This window comes from Phalacrocorax aristotelis, chromosome 6 (genome assembly GCF_949628215.1).
Source record: "Phalacrocorax aristotelis chromosome 6, bGulAri2.1, whole genome shotgun sequence".
Taxonomy (NCBI): Eukaryota; Metazoa; Chordata; class Aves; order Suliformes; family Phalacrocoracidae; genus Phalacrocorax; species Phalacrocorax aristotelis.
Window position 1 is genome coordinate 11,039,315 of NC_134281.1, and position 21,322 is coordinate 11,060,636.

Consider the following 21,322-nt stretch of genomic DNA (forward strand, 5'->3'; position numbering starts at 1 on the left):
TGTGAAATAAAAAAATTTTGGTTTAGTCACATTCAGCTGTTTCTGTGAAAAGGTTACTGTGAGGGTGACCAAGCACTGGTGCAGGTTGCTCAGAGAAGTTCTGAAGTCTCCATCCTTTGGGATATTCAAAAGCCATCTGGACACAGTCCTGGGCAACTGGCTGTAGGTGGCCCTGCTTCAGCAAGGAGGTTGGACAAGATGAGGTCCAGAGGCCCCTTCCCACCTGTGATTCTGTGAGTCTGTAAGAGTTTCTAGAACCTTTTTCACATCTGTCTAAACAGCATCAGATTGCAGACCTTCAAGAGATTGTAGTTTACATCTGCTCTGGACCAGGACTTAATATTTTGAAAGTTTTAACTGTGACAGAGAGGACTTTCCCTCACTATGGGCTTGGTATAGGACTGAAAGTCAGAGTGGAGAGCCAGCACATGCCTCCTGCTATGAATCAGAAGGGAGTAAAGGCTTCACAGAGACTAAGGCTGCATAAGGAACTGATAAGGGAATGAGCCTCGGGAACAACCACCCACCAACCACCCACCAACCACCCACCAACCACCCACCAACCACCCACCAACCACCCACCAACCACCACACCACTGTGAAAAATGTGAGGAGAGAGAGTCAAGTGAGAAAGAAGACTATGGATGTGGTGGGAAGGATGGAGAGAGATGATTACGATTTGAGTATGAAACATGAGCTGGGAGAAGATGATGCAAGATTTAAATACGGAGTTACAGAAGAAATAAGGCCCTCCGCTAAGCTTCCTGGGGATGGTTGTAAACACAAAGCTTTTCATTCACTGTTTCCAGATAACACAACATGAACTAATACACTCAGCACACTTCTGAAAGAGTAAGTACTGAAAGAGTACTTATTTCTTTAGAAGAATGAAAACAAACTGACTGTGAGACATCCTCGTAACACCAGCAGGCACTAAAAATTTTCAAGTGCTTTAAAGTATACTGTCCTTAACTGAAGGGTCAAATTCCAGAAAGATCACTAAAATGTAACATCATCCACAAGAGAGAAGGGGTTCATGGTATTGATGCAACTGCTGTAATATAAGAGCTATCACAACTTTTTCAAGCATAAATTTAATCATCTTTAGCAGTCTATTACCATCACCCAGACCTATCCAGACTGTTAATTCTCCTTTTAAGGGTAATTACATCCTTTAATTCAGTCCTTACAAGATATTAAAACCAACTGTGTAATTGGACCACTGATTACATGGGTTCCCAGTTTTGAGACTGATTTATAAACTTTGATTTTGCTGAGAGTTCAGTTTTCTCAGGGTCTTAAGCAGCAAGATTTAACTTACAAAACTGAGGGTATTTTTTGAGACAAGTAATTTAGCAGTATTTGGTTATCAGCAAACTAAGGTTTCCTGCATTCAGAGTTATATGACATTCAAGGCAATTAAGATTAATTATTGAAGACATTATCAAGAAGTCATATTCTGTTTATAAAACAAGACAATGGTTGTGATCAAAAGCCTACAATTTCAGGTAAGCCAAGGACTTTCTTACATTAACTTCTACTCGAACTAAAGCACTTTTGCAACAAAGTGACCCCAAGCTAAACTTGATGCAAAATTCCAGTGTTTCATCGATGACAGTGTTCCAGGAAATTATTTGTCACAGCCAAAAAAAAAAAAAAAAAAATCTGTCAGCTTTAGCTCAAGTTTGTCCAGCTTCATGGTTCCACCACTCTGGCCTTGATCTATTACAGCAGACAAAACATATGCCAAAAGCCAAAGGCTGTTGATTGAAGCTGGACTACTCCACCGTTGAAATACTCTTTTTAAGAGTATCAGGAAGAACAGCTGTTTTAATTAACCCTGATGATAGTTTCTTAGAACAGTTAACTGAGTTGGGTGCAACTAGTAAAGTATTTACCATTACTTCATTTAGTTTCATCCAAATCATGCTCCTGTTGAATTGTTTGGTTTTGTTCTTTAGTCAGACGTAGTAATTAGAGATGTCTTTACTATATGCTTGTGACTCCTGGTTTAACCTGGCCATAGGTGCCTAAGAAAAGTCTAGCTGAGGGCTTTCATGGAAAACTGCATAGACAGACATTTAATTTCCGCTTCTTAAGGCATACTCTTGAAAGCTTGCAAATACCATTTATAATTTTATATATGTTTATTTTTTATAATAAACAGAGGAGAGAAGAAAAACCCAGAAGCTAAAGCAGTAGAATAACTTTGTAGCAAAAGACGTACTGGCCGTTCCCCAAACATTCAAGAAGTAGTTAAGTAAATTGGAAGTATTAAAAGAATAAGTGATGCCAAGTTGGTCCAAGTAATAGAATTCTAATAGTCAATTCCAAAGAGGAAAAAGAAGTGGAAAAAGGGGAATGATAAAAAGAAATTCAAACTTCAAGTACCTGAGAAATGATACGTTCCCCGTCTTGATACACTTTCTCCCCTATAACATCCACTATCTTCATTCGCTCTGATGCCTGGAACAAAGAGGAAAATTAAACATAATCATCTATTATAGTACACCTCTAAGGAAACTTTGCAGCCTTAAAATGAAGAGGCATTCACTAGAGACACAAGCACGCAGTACCTGGGTACTGAAAAATACAGTCCCTACAATGACACTGTCGTACTGCACCACAGCTGTCAAGCTATCATGATCAATAGGGAAATAAAATTGTCTAGTGTCCCATTCATGTGCTTTTTCTCTACCCCCAGAGTTAACAAATAACTGATTTGGCTGGTTTAGACCTAAGGGGGGGGACCAACACACACACACACACACAAAATAACCACCAGCTTCCTCTAAAATTCTGCTGAAATTTGAAGAAAACACTCAGAAAAATGTCATAAATTTTCTAAGAACAAACGTCAATGGGGAAACACCAACAACACATTTTCAAAATATTTTAATCACCATATACTTGAATATGTGGGGGGGCATTGTACTCCAGAACTCATTCCTAGGGTGGAGAGAGGAAGGGGATACAAGAAGGATACTGGCTCTAAATTGTAAGCAGGCACTGCAACAGGATGTCCAGCAGCAAGGGAAAGAGGTACTAATCTGACATGCAATGAAACATGCCTGAGTCTTCATAAACAGGAAGGGAGAAAGAACAGTTAAATTTATCTCCAATGTGCCCCACTACCCATCTAGAACACCACAAAACAGGGTTTTTTTTGTTCAGAGCCATATAAAAAGCATCGAAAGAAAGGAAGAAAAACATACAGTTAAAATTAATATCTCAACAGATGATTCAGTTGTAATTCATTCATTCCACAAATGCACCTCAATTTAGCCCATGTTTGAGAAACTTAATTCTGATCCACACAATTCAACTGTAGTGTCATACAAAAAGTCATCAAGTTCTAATGAGTTATTTTTCTATAACTTCAAATACCTATGAGTCATTTTTGTGCTCAAAAAAGTCACATTGATGGAACTAGTTTAAGCCAGGCACTGAGGGAGAAGGTGGTATGCAATTTACCCATTCCACAGCTACCAACATATGTCCAAACTAATTTAAAATAGAGGTTGCTATTCACACCTCATGATACTTTGCAATTTTATTATCTTCTCTCAAAGGGATTAAAAGCTCTTCTCAAATACTAATGATTAATGCTGGAAAATATGATGAGAAAATAAGGAAAAGCTAAGTTATGGTACAAGGCAAAGACAGACACGTACTAATTTCAAAGCAGTCTGGTATGTCTCCAAAAGCCCTCTGAAGACACAGGCTGAATCAACAGCTTAGAAGTGACAATTTACATGTTGTTCCTCAAGTCACACACCACACACATCAACATAACATCTGCCTGCTCTGCCTGGTCATTTTGTTCCCAGGTAGCAGTGCTTCCCTTTGGCTTATTCATAATTTACCTCCTGAATATTGGGTAAGGTTAAAAGCAAGATTTACTACTATGGCCCACACCTTTTTCTGAAATTTAAAATCATTCATGTCTGATAAAGGCCAAAATCCCACTGACTGTATCATTACTTCACTATCACACTTTCAAAGGGAACCACAGACCTGAGTTCCAATTAATACCTGTTCTCTGACATATTTATAGACAGTTTTTGGTTTGTAGTGTTTTGTGATTTTTTTTTAATCTTTACACAGACAGAGATAAAAATCAGAAAATTGCTTAGCATGAACAAAGGATATGAAAAAAACCCAGCGTGCAACCTCAACAATGTAAATTAAGTTGTACAGTAAACATGATACCAAAGCAGGTCTTTAAATTTTGTTCTAAGCAAAAATGACACAGATTTCTGATACAGCAGAAACAGACTGCGGAGCTAATGCTAATGCAAGAATTTGATGCAGATGTCTCTGAGAGGCTTTACCTCCAAGGATTTAAGAAGGGGCACGGACTCAATAAATAATTCATACGTCTTCCTCTTCTTTGCATTGTTTTTCAATATAATTCTTCTGAATGTTACTCGATCCTGCAAGAAACAGCACAAAGAAATACATTATTCCTCTTGACTAAACTGCTCCCTGCTTAAAGAACTGACAAACATGAACTAGTATTTGCAACAAACACTGGGTTTGAGAAGCTAGCTGTTAAAATTATACCACATCCACCACAGTGGTGATCATAACAGCTCTTGAGAGTACTTGTTTCAATACCAAATTGAAAAACGGGGAGCTGTAAGACCTAGACCTTCTCAGATAAGCATTGAAGAATTCCATTTTTAGTCTATCTTGTACTGTTTTTCAGGGTTGAGTTTTCAGGTTTTCTTTGGCCATTTGTTAATATATCTTTCATGCTTCCACATACAATGAAGAAGTTATGCTCTTCTTGCTGAAGCCACTGGAAATTGGCATTTCCAACACTTACTTGTTAAGAAAACTGCAGGATTAAGTCTGAATTGCATTCTTCTGAGTCACAGATTTCAAAAGTTGGAGATTTATACTGATCTCAAACAGGTCAGGAACAGAGTATCAAACAGCAACAGCCTCGATTCACTCCTCTATCTTCTAGGATCTAAGACACAGCTTTTTGCAACAACTACTTCCTAATTACCCGCTGTCCACATCTACCATAAGCATCTTTCTGACAAAAGAAATTGTTTGGTTTTTGCAGCCCAAATATTGGGCAAGATTCCCACCCACCCTGCTCCGGCATTTTCCCCAGGCAGCAGCAAGTGATGTGCAGGCTCCGCGGCCACTGGGCGGCACTGTGTGCTCGAGTGAAGGCAAGCTCGCCCAGTTAACCACGGCTCCTGCCTCAGTACCTGCAACGGCAGACATATTTGAGAGTTTATTGTCAGAGATCTTAAAAGAAATGCTTTTATTTCCACGCAGAAAAGGCAGGGCTCTACTACTGGCAAACACCGATGAGAAAAGGCACAAGAGAGCTGAAACTAAACAGCATGTCCAGGCTAAGGGGAAGGGCACTTGCCCACCAGGCATTTTTGTTAGTGTTTGCATTACAATAATGCCCATGGTCCCTCTGTTAGGATCAACAGTAAATTATGAACAGAGTGAGAGATGCAGGGTTTAGCTTACACAACATGAGGCCATAAGTGTAAAAATCAAAAACAAAAAGTCAAAGGAAAAGAGCAGAAATTTGGTTAGAAAAATTGTACCAAAACACCAAAAAAATTTAAGTTTGCATATACCACAATTAGCAGAAACATCCAAAATCCCGAGCGCCATTCCTCTGGATCTCATTTTCTGAAAACATCAACTGATACCCTAGCAGAGACATTTTGAGGTAAAGAGGTATTTTCAAGTAAGAGAACAGTTTTATGGGATGCAGGCTGCAAATACTTCTAACTTGAAACAATGACTGATACAGGTGACACTAGTGGAATACAAAAGTTGAAGGAGCTGAAAGATGAAGGGAAGAATGGTTTTACTGTTACCCAACTGTTACCCAAAGGAGAACTAGAGATGATAAAGCATGAGGGACTGTTTTATTTTCATTTTTTTAAAAGAAATTCTTCAGTGGTAGAAGTCTTTTCAAATGTCCATGTTTAGAGACGCAGAAATGTGGAGAAACGGGAATTGCAAAAGCATAAAAAATTCTGAATTAATTTGTTTGAGAGTATTGGTGAGGGAGGAGAAGCAGCAGTATTTGAACAAAAAACCAGAGCAGTGAAGGAAGCATGTGTGACCATGAGGTTTTCCCTAGATATGTTGAGAAACAAAGGCTGAGGACACTTCTCTGCTCCAGAAGAGACCCACATTTGATAATTGCTTTGTGCCTGAGTCTTTCAGGCTTTTGTTGGCCTAAGTCTGCAATGCAGCAGGAATAATCCACATTTCCTAAACAGCAGATAACCCATGATCTTTAGCAATGGCTTCTGCAGAGTAATAAAAATATAATGTTTAAATTACATCAGTCAAAATAGTTCAATAAAACATGGCAATGATGGGATAACTGGAAGAGGTAACTGAAGTGTTAGGCAGGAAAATGCAGCCTTATCTAATAAAATAATCACAGGGCAGATAACTAGCAAGAGGTCCCCCTTCAACTACACCTTGCTAATTAAGTGAATGTAATCACTGAAAAAATAAACCCAAAATTAACCCAATTTGTGCAGTTATTTTCAAAGGCAAACTGAAACACAGAATTATCTTCTCATTTTCTTCCTTTTATGAATAAGCTCAGTTTGTAGCCAGCTGCTTTGTTCTGTCTTGCTCAAGAAATTAGATTCTGACATTACTCCCTGGTTGATTTACCAAAATCTCCTCTTTCAGCTCACAAAGGGAAGGTAGAAGTCAGATCTCTCAGCAAGCGCTGAGATTGCATTAGCACTCTGTGTGTAGCAGCTTATCAGTCCTATAATCAAGGTCACAACACAGGGTCAACCCACAGCAATAGTTGCCGAGGAGCCCAGCACACACAGAAAGCATACGACACTTCTGGCTTCAAAGGCTCTGCTGATTGCACAATCTGCTTATTATGTGTGCCCTCACAGATGAGTAAGAGAGCACCGTGAAAATAACCCTTTCCAAATAGTACAGAGAAAAGAACTAAAAAGGGAAACTAATGTCTACAGCTTCACACTCAACACTGCTGGGCTAGAGACAAAGCAACACCATCGTTTATCTCAGTATCTCATTGGTCACGCTGACCTGAGACCCTCTTGCAGGGTAACACAAAGGAACCAGAAACATCAGGACAGTTTATTTTGAAGGAAAACAAAGCAGTTTTCCTAGCTCTTCAAATTACAGACATCCTCAAGAAGATATTTAACACCTTCCCATTCCCCTTAAAGCAGACAAAATGGTAGGAAGGTGAGTTGACAGTAAGGAACATCACTTAGATATTGTTCCACCCTCCCATAAAATACATGTATTAATGCCTCCCACTGTCCTCTGCTGGATGAAAACAAAACTAGGGCTGGGGTTTTTCTTCCCCTCTAACAAAAGCCACCGCTACAGCAAATGCAAAATAATAAAGGGACAGATAAAGCTAGTGATATACTTTTTACAGATAAGTTGTTCTAGAAAGGGGGCCAAAAAGATTTGCGCACTGAATCTCTTATGCCAGGAGCTGAGATAACAGATCATGATAAAATAGCTGTTAGCACAAGGAGCCATACCAAGAGAAGCACTGGATATGGTGAGTTAGTGTTTAAAATATTATGGATGTGAGAGCAACTTCCTTTCCTTACCAGTCCCCAAAGGGCTCCTTCTGTTGTGGCAACAATGGTGGCAGCTCTAGGAGTGTTGTACATCAATGCCAGTTCCCCAAAACTGCCATGATTATCATAGCGGCCCACGCAGCGTGACTGGTTGTCTTTCGCTACAACAATATCATACAATCCCCTGGAAAACAATGGAATAGATGTTTTTTATTAGACAACATACCAGTACAAAACATAAAAACAGCTTTTTGCTGTTATACAAATAGTCCTCTTATTGCTGGGTGAGATGGAACATGCTTTACTGAGATTCCAATTGCCTCATACTAAGGTGGTTCCACCTATACTATTTTCACAATAATTCTCTCTTAATAAAGCATTTCACTCCTGACAGATCTGGGCAGGATCTACTTGGTTTCCTCTGCATAGTATTTTGACATTGCCATTTTAAGTGTTCTGGCCAGGGTGATAAGTAGTTTCACATCTTTAACCGTATTTGTCTTTTCACAGCATGTGTGCTATCCAGCGAGGCCTCTTTAGAGTGAGTTGGATCCATCTGTACCTGTTTTCTGCAGTACCTTTGGGATACATGCGATCCCGCTGCTCACCTGCTCCTATTGTTGTGCCTCAACTCCAGTTTAAGGGTATGTCTATGTCATAAGCCTGAGATGCAACTGTAGCTGGTATCTGCATATGCCTGTGCTAGATTCAAACTATCCAGCTCTTGTACGGACAAACAGGGATGCCGTAGAAGCAAAAAAAAAAAAAAAAAAAAAATCACAGAAAGGGTCTGTCTTTACATACCTAAGATACTGAGTGAGTTTTGCAGTGCAAACTGACCAGTCGTCTTATGAGCAGCACATACTGATGATCCTCAGGCTGGACGATTTAAAGCTAGTTCAGGAATGTTACACGTGCCACATCTTTACACTGTAGCACAGAGATCTCCAGAGGCAACCATTTTCACCTGGGATTTGTCTAATAGCTTCCTTATGACCAAAACTTTTATCACTCAGTTGAACTTCACACCATGCTGCAGCTCTGAGCACACTGACAGTTGAACCAACCAATTTTATCACCTTTTCCATGGAGGTGTGACTACTGAAGAATGCAGGTTACAGCATGTTGATGTTTGAACTTGAAGAGCATCTCTTTGACTCACAAAGCTCTGTGTGCTGAGGTGACACAGGAAGATGCACAAGCTTAGGAAACACGGGTAAGTAACTTCCAGCAGTTTTGCAGAACATTACGGGTTCCACTCTAGTCACACTGACTTCAAATTAAAGCAGCAGACCTAAAAGGTTTTTAGTTCTTTTTTCTTTTTTCATTATAGTTCACCTGTAGAAACAGGAAAGCTCTAAAACTGATGACATCTAGCCAGGATCTCTGAACAGAAAGTGTTCAAGAACCAGAAGCCTCCTTGCACTTTGTTCATAGGGAATTGTAACCTGTTTAGACTGGATGAGGAGCATCCTGCTCTCTAGATGTACTCTTCCTACATTATAATGAAGTTAAGTGAACAGTATCCCAGAATTTACTAAGAATCAGAAGACTAGTCTGATGAAGATGCAGGTACAAGTCCAGCGAGTCAAAGCTCAAGACACAAATCTGGACCCAACTGCACCACAGCAACTGCGTATGAAGAATCAGGGTGGGCACAGAAAGGTAGCCCTTTAAAAGTCAAACAAGCGTCTGTAACACCCTCAGGGCTATCTTATGCTTGGGGCTTTGAAAAAATTATTTAAAAACATAGCTTGATTAACTCTTGGCTATGGCACCAGAAACCTTTCAGGGACTAGCCACTGGCCCAAGATACTTTACAAAGTATACCATGTCCTAGAGAAAAGCAGGTATGGAACACCCTCCTGGCTTTAAGCAGCTGAACATGAATTTATTTTTTCCCAGGAGTTTAGATCTTTGTCAGAGGAATGATATTATCTCCCAGAACATCACTAGACACGAAAGAAAAACAGAATCACCAGAAATGGCAGTAGGTGAAACTTCTCATGGTAAACAAGTGTGGGAACAGACTCATTGGTGAGACCTGCCCTGGGTTTGTTAGTTACCTTTGAACATGGCTGCATCTAAAAAAAGCAAGCTAACAAAAAAAAAACCACCAACTACAGGACAGCTTTATGGCAGCTTAACTTGTAGTAGGAGATCCCACAAAATGGGCATTGCACACAAACAATTAAAACACATCTAAGTGAGGAAGCTTCACACAATGATTTGAGGGTCTGCTGTATTCAAGCCTTTCAGACCCAGAGAAAGGTTTGGCTACTGGATCAATAGTAGATGGGCCAGACTCAGACAGCTCAAGATCCAAGAAATTTAGTCTCTCTGTCACCCAGAAAGATAAAGGAGGAAGCTAGGCACAGGAAGACTGCATGACACCCTAACTAGCCACTTTTTACAATCTACTGCTTACTCACACCTAGGGGAGAGAGAAAAAGAAACCAACAGTATTCTAACAGTAAACTAAAGATTAGCGTTGATGAAAAGTTTCACTAAGTCTTGCAATGTCCAATATCTATTTAATGATTCTCTGAGAGGCACCAGAGGCCACAGTCTTCAGAGGTTTTTTTGATCTAGAAGAGCCATCAGTGAGCGCCTTAAGCAAACACAACTTCTTCCCATCCCTAAGCCTGAAAGTCACTTACTAGTGCCTTTTATTTCCAAATAACTATAGCCACATAACCTTCAGCCAAGCATTCAGCTGCCTGCGGCCCAAGGACTAAATTGTTGAAGGACCACTGGGTGACCTTGGCTCAGCTTTGAGAGAACTGTTGCTGAGCTGTGACACAGTCCCTGCAAGATAAGGAAAATAAAAACACAGACTGAAGTGTAATTGTTGAGATGGTAATCGTCAGGATCTCAAGGTCTCAAAAGAAAAACACTGACGTGAAAAAATATAAAACCCCAAGGAAAAAAGAAGTCAGAAAAGGGCAACTCAGCAAGATTGTGGATCAGCCTCTTCCAAGAGGCAGCACAGGCCAGTGCTGCCCCTCCTGACTGATGACTGCTCAATCAGCGGAGACTTATCAGGTGCCTTCTCAGCAGTGATGAGCATACCGATGTTTAGCCATGCAACACATCCATCCTAGCTCTCCCTTCCATGTGTGCTGGTTTTGGCTGAGAAGGGGTTAATTCTCCTCACTGTGGGGGTCGGCTACCTTTCCAGCTTCCCGCGCTCTGCCGCGTGGCGTGGCGGGGGGGCTGGGAGGGGCAGGGCCATGGTGGGGGCGGCTGACCCCGACTGGCCAATGGCAGGTTCATTCCATACCATGTGACACCATGACCAGTATATTGAGGGGGGGCAGTGGCAGCGCGGAGGCGGCGCGGCGTCGGGTCGGCGGGCGGCGAGCGGCTGCGGCGCGTGCGGTTTGTTCCGGCGGTTCGTTCCCCCTCTCCCCTCCCTTCCCCCCTCCCCCGGGGCTTTGCGCCTCTCGTTGTTCTCCTTTACATTGCATTTCTACTGTTGTTTCTTTTAATTTTCATTATTAAACTGTTCTTATCCCAACCCACGAGCGTTACCCTTCTGATTCTCTCCCCCATCTACCGGTGGGGGAGTGAGCGAGCGACTGTGTGGGGCTGAGCTGCCGCTAAACCACGACAGTCTTTTTGGCGCCCAACGTGGGGCTCAAGGGTTGGAGATAACAACAGCTGCTGGTCCCAGCACCATGTTGTCCTTTTTGCAGTTGGTGTTAAAAATCGGTGTTGGTTGTTTGAGTCTGCTGTGTTCTGCTGTGATTAGTAATGTTTTGCCTACAAGATTTGTTATACAAACACTCGTTTTCAGCTTTATCTGGTATTTGGGGTTTTTGCTGAAACCGTTACTGTACTTCGGATACCACCTTGTTGAGGCAATTAGCAATTATACCTCCTCCTCTGAGAGATTTTATATGGAGGAAATACAGAATAATACCTTTGCAACTTTGTTCTATGATGTCTGTGCCTTTGTTACAACAACGTTTTTGTATCTTGAACATCCTTGGGTGGTTAAGGTGCACTTATTGTTAGTTTTTGGGCATGTTGTTTTGGTTTTGACTAAGCAACTTAAGAATATCACCCAGAAATCTGCCCCGAGGCTTGATAGTTACGAGTGGCAGGGCATGTGGGATAGCATGGGCAAATACCTAGGGCAGTGGGCACCCCCAGTGTTTTGGAGTTTCACCCCCGAGCAAGTGCAGAATCCTAAAAAACTAGTAGAATATTTGGAGAAAGTATGTTGTTACGCTGGGAACTCCAGAGAGACACAGATAACTGCAACGTGCTGGGGTCTGGCCCATGCATACCGAGCCCTGCTCACCAGTACTCAGTGCCCCCAGGGGGAAGAGAATGTCTCTGGATTGAAATGCAAAGTGACTGGCACTGTAGGCAATCCAGCCCTGACAACAGGCACTGCAGCCACTCAAACCCCCACAACAAGTACAGGAGCTGGCTCAGAAAATAAACCCGTACCAGTATCAGTTGCCCCCATACACAAGACGAAATATTGGAAGCGGACATCAACTCGTTTAGAACGGGATGATGAAGAACCAGGGCCATCGCGGGGAGAGGAGGGAGAAGTAATAAATGAAATAGAGACCACCCGATCCCTGTCCTTAAGCGAGTTGCGAGATATGCGAAAAGATTATAGCCGTCGTTCAGGTGAGCACATTGTCACCTGGCTGCTCCGATGCTGGGATAATGGGGCCAGTAGCCTGGAACTAGAGGGAAAAGAAGCCAAACAATTGGGATCCCTTTCTGGGGAAGGGGGCGTTGACAAAGCAATTGGAAAAAAACCACAAGCCCTCAGCCTCTGGAGGCGACTCCTGTCTGGAGTGAAGGAAAGGTATCCCTTTAAAGAAGATGTTACATATCGCCCAGGAAAATGGACAACTATGGAGAAAGGCATCCAGTATCTAAGGGAATTAGCTGTGTTTGAGGTGATTTATGGTGACCTGGATGATCAACGGTCATCCAAAGATCCAGATGAAGCCGAGTGCACACGACCCATGTGGCGGAAGTTTGTACGGAGCGCACCATCTTCGCATGCAAACTCATTGGCAGTGATGTCCTGGAAAGATGACGAGACACCAACGGTGGCAGAGGTGATAGATAGACTCCGGGATTACGACACAAATATCTCTTCCTCGCTTGTCTCTGCTGTGGAGAAACTATCCCAAGAGGTCCAGCAACTCAAAGAAGATCTGTCCTACTCCCCACCTCGACAGAGCAGTGTCTCAGCTGTTAGGAATAAGCGTCCTTTGGCTCAAAGAAGGGGATACACACCACGGGCCACCCTATGGTTCTACCTGCGTGACCACGGAGAGGACATGATGAGGTGGGATGGCAAGCCTACTTCGACCCTACAGGCACGAGTACATGAACTGCAAGGAAGAACAGTCACTCAGGGAGGCTCTTCCAGGAAAGCTGCTGCTCCAGTTTCCAGCGAGCAAGTCCCCAGACAGAGGAGTAGAAGCGCAGATTTTATTTCTAAGTGTAATAGAGGGACTCCTGACTCACATTTACAGGAAGTGAGTTGTGACTGCCATGATCAGGACTAGAGGGGCCCTGCCTCCAGCCGGGTGGAGGAAAGGGATAACCGGGCTTACTGGACTGTGTGGATCCGATGGCCTGGCACGTCCGACCCACAGGAGTATAAAGCTTTAGTGGACACCGGCGCACAGTGCACCTTAATGCCATCAAACTATATAGGGGCAGAACCCATCAGCATTGCTGGAGTGACAGGGGGATCTCAAGAGCTAACTGTATTGGAGGCCGAAGTGAGCCTAACTGGCAATGAGTGGCAGAAGCACCCCATTGTGACTGGCCCAGAGGCTCCGTGCATCCTTGGTATAGACTACCTCAGGAGAGGGTATTTCAAGGACCCAAAAGGTTACAAGTGGGCTTTTGGTGTAGCTGCCTTGGAGACGGAGGAAACTGAACAGCTGTCTACCTTGCCCGGTCTGTCAAAGGACCCTTCTGTGGTGGGGTTGCTGAAGGTCAAAGAACAACAGGTGCCAATCGCCACCACAACAGTGCACCGGCGGCAATATCGCACCAACAGAGACTCTCTGATCCCCATCCATAAACTCATTCACCAACTGAGGAGCCAAGGAGTCATCAGTAAGACCCACTCACCCTTTAACAGTCCCATATGGCCAGTCCGGAAGTCTAATGGAGAGTGGAGACTAACAGTAGACTATCGTGGCCTGAATGAAGTCACTCCACTGTTGAGTGCTGCTGTGCCAGACATGCTAGAACTTCAATACGAACTGGAGTCAAAGGCGGCCAAGTGGTATGCCACAATTGATATTGCTAATGCATTCTTCTCAATCCCTCTGGCAGCAGAGTGCAGGCCACAGTTTGCTTTCACATGGAGGGGCGTCCAGTACACCTGGAATCGACTGCCCCAGGGGTGGAAACACAGTCCTACCATTTGCCATGGACTGATTCAGACTGTACTGGAACAGGGAGAAGCTCCAGAACACCTTCAATACATTGATGACATCATTGTGTGGGGCAGCACAGCAGAAGAAGTTTTTGAGAAAGGTGAGAAAATAGTCCAAATCCTTCTGAAAGCTGGTTTTGCCATAAAACAAAGTAAGGTGAAGGGACCTGCACGAGAAATCCAGTTCTTAGGAATTAAATGGCAAGACGGTCGTCGTCAGATTCCAATGGATGTGATCAACAAAATAGCAGCCATGTCTCCACCAACTAGCAAAAAGGAAACACAAGCTTTCTTGGGCGTTGTGGGTTTTTGGAGAATGCATATTCCAAATTACAGTCTGATCGTGAGCCCTCTCTATCAAGTGACCCGGAAAAAGAATGATTTCAAATGGGGCCCTGAGCAACGACAAGCCTTTGAACAGATTAAACGAGAAATAGTCCATGCAGTAGCTCTTGGGCCAGTCCGGGCAGGACAAGATGTAAAAAATGTGCTCTACACTGCAGCCGGGGAGAATGGCCCTACGTGGAGCCTCTGGCAGAAAGCACCTGGGGAGACCCGGGGTTGACCCCTAGGGTTTTGGAGTCGGGGATACAGAGGGTCTGAAGCCCGCTATACTCCAACTGAAAAAGAGATATTGGCAGCATATGAAGGGGTTCGAGCTGCTTCAGAAGTGGTTGGTACGGAAGCACAGTTGCTCCTGGCACCCCGACTGCCAGTGCTGGGCTGGATGTTCAAAGGAAACATCCCCTCTACACACCATGCAACTGATGCTACGTGGAGTAAATGGGTTGCACTGATCACCCAGCGGGCTCGAGTAGGAAACCCCAGTCGCCCAGGAATCTTGGAAGTGATTATGGACTGGCCAGAAGGCAAAGATTTTGGATTATCAGCAGAGGAGGAGGTGACACGTGCTGAAGAAGCCCCACTGTATAACAAACTGCCAGAAGATGAGAAGCAATATGCCCTGTTCACTGATGGGTCCTGTCGCCTTGTGGGAAAGCATCGGAGATGGAAGGCTGCTGTATGGAGTCCTACACGACAAGTAGCAGAAACTGCTGAAGGAGAAGGTGAATCGAGCCAGTTTGCAGAGGTAAAGGCCATCCAGCTGGCCTTAGACATCGCTGAACGGGAAAAGTGGCCAGTGCTCTATCTCTATACTGACTCCTGGATGGTGGCAAATGCCCTGTGGGGCTGGCTGCAGCAATGGAAGCAAAGCAACTGGCAGCGCAGAGGCAAACCCATCTGGGCTGCCACATTGTGGCAAGATATTGCTGCCCGGGTAGAGAAACTGGTTGTAAAGGTACGGCATGTGGATGCTCACGTCCCCAAGAGTCGGGCCACTGAAGAACATCGAAACAACCAGCAGGTAGATCGGGCTGCCAAGATTGAAGTGGCTGAGGTGGATCTGGACTGGCAGCATAAGGGTGAACTATTTCTAGCTCGGTGGGCCCATGACACCTCAGGCCATCAAGGGAGAGATGCAACATACAGGTGGGCTCGTGATCGAGGGGTGGACTTGACCATGGATATTATTGCACAGGTTATCCACGAATGTGACACATGCGCTGCAATCAAGCAAGCGAAGCGGGTAAAGCCTCTGTGGTATGGGGGACGATGGCTGAAATATAAATATGGGGAGGCCTGGCAAATTGACTATATCACACTCCCACAGACCCGCCAAGGCAAGCGCCATGTGCTTACAATGGTAGAAACAACGACTGGCTGGCTGGAAACATCTCCTGTCCCCCACGCCACTGCCCGGAACACTATCCTGGGTCTTGAGAAACAAGTCCTGTGGCGACATGGCACCCCAGAGAGGATTGAGTCAGACAATGGGACTCATTTCCGAAATAGCCTCATAGACACCTGGGCCAAAGAGCACGGCATTGAGTGGGTGTATCACATCCCCTATCACGCACCAGCCTCTGGGAAAATTGAAAGGTACAATGGACTGTTAAAAACCACACTGAGAGCAATGGGGGGTGGGACATTCAAGCACTGGGATACACATTTAGCAAAAGCCACGTGGTTAGTCAACACGAGGGGATCTGCCAACCGAGCTGGCCCTGCCCAGTCAGAAATCCTACATACTGTGGAAGGGGATAGAGTCCCTGTAGTGCACAGAAAAAGTATGCTGGGCAAAACAGTCTGGGTTCTTCCTGCCTCTGGCAAAGGCAAACCCATTCGTGGGATTGTTTTTGCTCGAGGACCTGGGTGCACTTGGTGGGTGATGCGGGAGGATGGAGAAATCCGATGTGTGCCTCAAGGGGATCTGATTTTGGGTGAAAACAGTCAATGAACTGAATGGCACAATGTGAACTGCTATATAATACTGTGTGTCACCTCTGTGTTGTATCAATGATATCAGAGTACGAGCCTCCCAACCCATGGAAGATCAACTATGAAACAAGCCGTGCAGCAGTGATGGAACGATGACTGACTCGGTATGCAGCAACCCAACGCCACGCACCATCTCTCCCACCCGGAAAGACTGATACAACAGATGGAGCCCAGAGTCATGGACTGGGTGAACTCAATGGACATTTTAATGGACATTTTACAGGGAAGATCCATGAACTAAGGGAATGATGTCTGTGTGTTATGTTAAAGGATGGGAAGGGGAGGGGTGGTGGTTGGTACGGTTGTATTGCATCATATGGGACCTGGGCATGGTGTAAATGGTATGGAATAAGGGGTGGAGAATGTGCTGGTTTTGGCTGAGAAGGGGTTAATTCTCCTCACTGTGGGGGTCGGCTACCTTTCCAGCTTCCCGCGCTCTGCCGCGTGGCGTGGCGGGGGGGCTGGGAGGGGCAGGGCCATGGTGGGGGCGGCTGACCCCGACTGGCCAATGGCAGGTTCATTCCATACCATGTGACACCATGACCAGTATATTGAGGGGGGGCAGTGGCAGCGCGGAGGCGGCGCGGCGTCGGGTCGGCGGGCGGCGAGCGGCTGCGGCGCGTGCGGTTTGTTCCGGCGGTTCGTTCCCCCTCTCCCCTCCCCTCCCTTCCCCCCTCCCCCGGGGCTTTGCGCCTCTCGTTCTCCTTTACATTGCATTTCTACTGTTGTTTCTTTTAATTTTCATTATTAAACTGTTCTTATCCCAACCCACGAGCGTTACCCTTCTGATTCTCTCCCCCATCTACCGGTGGGGGAGTGAGCGAGCGACTGTGTGGGGCTGAGCTGCCGCTAAACCACGACACCATGCATGAGCACTAAATAGCTGCTGCATCCTGCTGCATCTGTCCTGCCTGCTGTACCCCTGCGCATGGTAAAAGACACTCAGACAAAAGCAATATGATGAGGAAGCATTACAACCAGAAGACTTTGGAAAAAAAAGGCCTGTGCTAGAAAGCCTATTCCTCTATGCAGACAAGAAACTAAAGAGTTACATCTGCAACACAAAGTCATTGTTCATTCAGAAAGGAAGAAACTAATCCTCTGGGATATTTCAGCATTAATGACTTATCTTAAGAGTAACAAGACATGCTTACTGATGCCTTGAAAGAGCCTGAGTCCTCTGAATTTGCACCTGCACGCAAGTGGAAATATTGTAGCTTTCCTTAAGCACCAGTATCCTGCTATTCTTTTGCATAAAAAAATGAGGGGGTGGGAGGTGGAGGAGGACTAGAAAGGGAGAGGGTGGGACAGAAAAATTCTTAACTGTAGAATTCTTTCTAACAACTGAACAGCCAACATAAGTGTTGCAGCCGAGCTGGTGTTTACAGCAAAGGCTGGCAGGTTCTATTGTAGACAACATTGAGTTTAATTTCCCTCACTGCGTAGCCTTTCTGCCACATACTTTTGGCAACATATTTATGTTATTAGTGTAGTATAACTTGAGAGTAAAACAAAACAAAAGCCTGAAATCTTCCAACCCAACTATCTCTTGATGGAAAAAAACGTTGCGAAATAGCATTACATCTGTAGAACACACAGACCATAAAAACATTTACCCGAATATCAAAGATAATGTTCCATTTCACTTTATTTTTGGTTAAAACTCATAGCAGGAAGAGCTTTTTAGTACCAACAGGTTAAGAGCCTTACACAGAAACAAGTTAAAAGAGGCTGATGGTATCTAACAAATCTGAAAGGCTCCCAAACTGAGTTTAAGTTTCCTCAAGATTAGGAACCACTGTTCTGCGTACATCTCATCTTTGCAGAGGTAGTGGCTCTGGCTCCCACGAGTTCTGATCTGCAATACATTCTTATCTGGGACATCATGATCTCCCCAGTGAATATGGTGAGAGAAGGAACTTGTCCTATCTAGCCAAAGACATGGGATTGGTCTGAGACAGAGCGGTTGAGGGAGATAGCAAGTGTAGAAATGGAGCACTGATTTAGGCTAATGGGATGGTATAGTAGAGGACAAGAGAACGGGCATACGGTCAGAATGTATTTGACGTAGCCTTATGTTATCTAATTCCCCTAACCAGAAAGGGGAACGGCCTTAAAATGAAAAAGCATCATTTAAAATGAACCATTTCTAACGCAGAAATTCTTTTGCAAATTCATTACACACAGCATAAGTGACAATTGAAAAAGCAACACATTGTCTTGAAGAACTGCTTTGAAAGCATTTAATACGTTAATGGTGCTATTATTTCAGTGATGAGGACGATAGCGGTGCACCAAAAAAGTAGTTTGCTAAGATCATGTTCCAACAGACATTTATAATTCAGTTAGTAATATTCTGTTTAATATTAGTTTTACAGGAGAAAAAAAAAATAAATCTGTGTCCTTAATCACCGTATCTGAAGAAGAATTAAGAGTAACATTAGCCAGAATTTCTTCCAAAAAGGTAAGAGATACTCAAAATGTACATGTGTTCTATGCCTGGTATGCATATGATCCACAAAATTATCATGTGAATTTGCTTGATGTGAGAAATTGCAAAATGGCACCTTAAACTCTGTAAATACAGATCACATGACCAACAGAAGCAAAGTAACTGCAAGTCTCTCTGAAGTCAGTGACCAAAACTAATTGGACAAAGTCCAGGTTGTTCCATGGTGGCCACTACCATGGATTTTTACTTCCTGTATTCTCCTTCCCCAGAATAATCTCCCAACACTTCCCTTACCATATGGTTTATTTTGCTGCTTTTGTCCCTCCTTTGTTCAGAAAAAAATGCATCCTGGTCTAGAGACAGCATGTAATATGGCTGGTTTTAAGCTATGTATATGCTGATGGGCACAAAAGCTAAACTGAACAAATTGTAGGCAAGCTCATCCTGCAGCTCTTTCTTCAGGAAAAGTGGTATTTGAGTTTTTACACAGTCACATAGAATGTGTTAAAACCCAGCAGGTTTGAAATGTCCATCTCTGTCAAATTTGATTGTCCCAGGGCAAATGATCCAGAAGTCAATGGTGGACTAAAGCGGAAAATGGAAAGATCAAAGAGGCAATGACTGCAAAAAGTAAGTTTCCTTCAGAAACTGTCCTGCAGTAAGCACTCACTGCCATTTCTAAGACACTGAAAAGAAACAGTCTACATTTCAAAGGCACAGCTGCTTACCGCTCAATGACATAGAAGTTGTCTCCATCATCACCTTGGTCAATCACATGTTCCTGAGGCTTCACCTTCCTCTCAAACATGGCATCAAGGACTTGAGACAGCTGCTCCTATAAAATGAACAGGAGGGAAAAAAAAAATAAAATCAAACAAACCTCTCAGAAGATACACCTTAGCATTATTGCCGGACAGGGGTGAGTTCATTTGACTTGAACTGGATAGTGAAGTGCAACATGCATTGCATTATTTTTACTGTATGCAAATACAAGTACTACTGATACTAGTGGAAATCAACATTTAGTAAGTACCTCACTTGTTTCCAGCTTATTAATACAAGTTCAATAATGCAGACAAACATAGATACCTCCATTACAGAAGAGCTGTTATCTCACATTTAGGTCCAAATGGCTTAACTTATGCATACCATTTCAGGGCCAAAACACACAGGTACAGCAAGCTCTCACTCTGTATAATCTGACACAGCTTCACTGCAATGGACACATATTGATTTATGTCAACAGTACATATATTTCATTATACGTATGTATATCTGGAAACTGCACCACAATTTATTAGTAACTTATTTGTACTGTCATCATCTAAGAGGCCCAGGCATAATCAGGACTGTACTGAACAAGACTCCACAGTTATTTCCCTAGATAGTCTGTGTCTTAGAAAACCTGCAATTCCAGCACAAGATTAGATCAGATGGGGAGCACGTACAGAAAATGGGATAATGCTAGTCTGCACTGCAGACTCAAGCTAGGTTTCTCTGATGAGCCACAATTAAACACTTTTTGTAGGCAGCACAGCCAGGGAAGCTGTCAAAGCCAAGAGAGGTAATGCCATATAAATGCCTTGCCTCAGTGCTGAGCTGCTCTACCACAAAAATCGTCTGAGGGCTGGAGCACCTCTCCTATGAAGAAACCCTGAGAGAGCTGGGGTTGTTCAGCCTGGAGAAGAGAAGGCTGAGGCCTTTCAGTACTTAAAGGGGGACCATAGGAAGGATGGGGGCAATCTCTTTGGCAAGGCCTGATCCTACAGGACAAGAGGTAATGGCTTTAAACTAAAGCAGGGTGGATTTAGGCTGGATATAAGGAAAAATTTTTTTACAGTCAGGGTGATGAAACACTGGAACAAGTCGCCCGGAGAGGTGGTAGATGCCCCATCCCTAGAGACATTCAAGATCAGGTTGGACAGGGCTCTGAGCAACCTGATCTAGTTGAAGGTGTCCCTGCTCGCTGCAGGGGGGTTGGACTAGATGACCTCTAAAGGTCCCTTCCAACCCAACCCATTCTATGATCTTTGTTATTCCAAAGTCCATTAAGAACAGACTTTCATTGCATTTTCAATGACCAGATATTAAAAGTTTAAGATGTAGATCACAGCTGAGTTTCTAAAAAGGTACTGTATGAACATTCGAACTAGTCTTTAAGATACTAGATACACTTGAAATATTTACTGCACTCCTTAAGTTGGCAATAATCATTGCAGCATTTATAGGCACCACTATATTGAAAATATTGCCTGTCATTTCACTAGAATCCTATTTTCGTGTCTTTAAAACCTCTCCTGGTATTTAAAAACAATCATTGCATGAAAGCCATTTATTTTAACCACATATTTCACAGCATGCATTTAAGTAACAGTTGTCAGAAAATGAGCAATGCAGAGTTTAAAAAGCTTTTTAAAGATACTGTAACTCAATAATGCTTTATTTGGAGGATAAACAGGCAAAGACTGTTTTAAGTAAATAAACAACTGAGCTCTTCTGTCAATA

The 21,322-nt window shown here is 43.6% G+C and overlaps 1 protein-coding gene across 1 annotated transcript in view; it reads right to left on the reverse strand.

Moving 5' to 3' along the window:
• PRKAR2A (protein kinase cAMP-dependent type II regulatory subunit alpha) overlaps positions 1-21,322 on the reverse strand; it is a 73,231-nt gene that overhangs the window by 4,056 nt on the left and 47,853 nt on the right. The window contains exons 5-8 of the mRNA XM_075095846.1: positions 19,546-19,652; positions 7,620-7,773; positions 4,335-4,436; positions 2,392-2,466 (exon numbers count right to left, since the gene is read on the reverse strand). Coding sequence (XP_074951947.1) covers positions 2,392-2,466; positions 4,335-4,436; positions 7,620-7,773; positions 19,546-19,652 — 438 coding nt within the window. The remainder of the gene's footprint in view (positions 1-2,391; positions 2,467-4,334; positions 4,437-7,619; positions 7,774-19,545; positions 19,653-21,322) is intronic.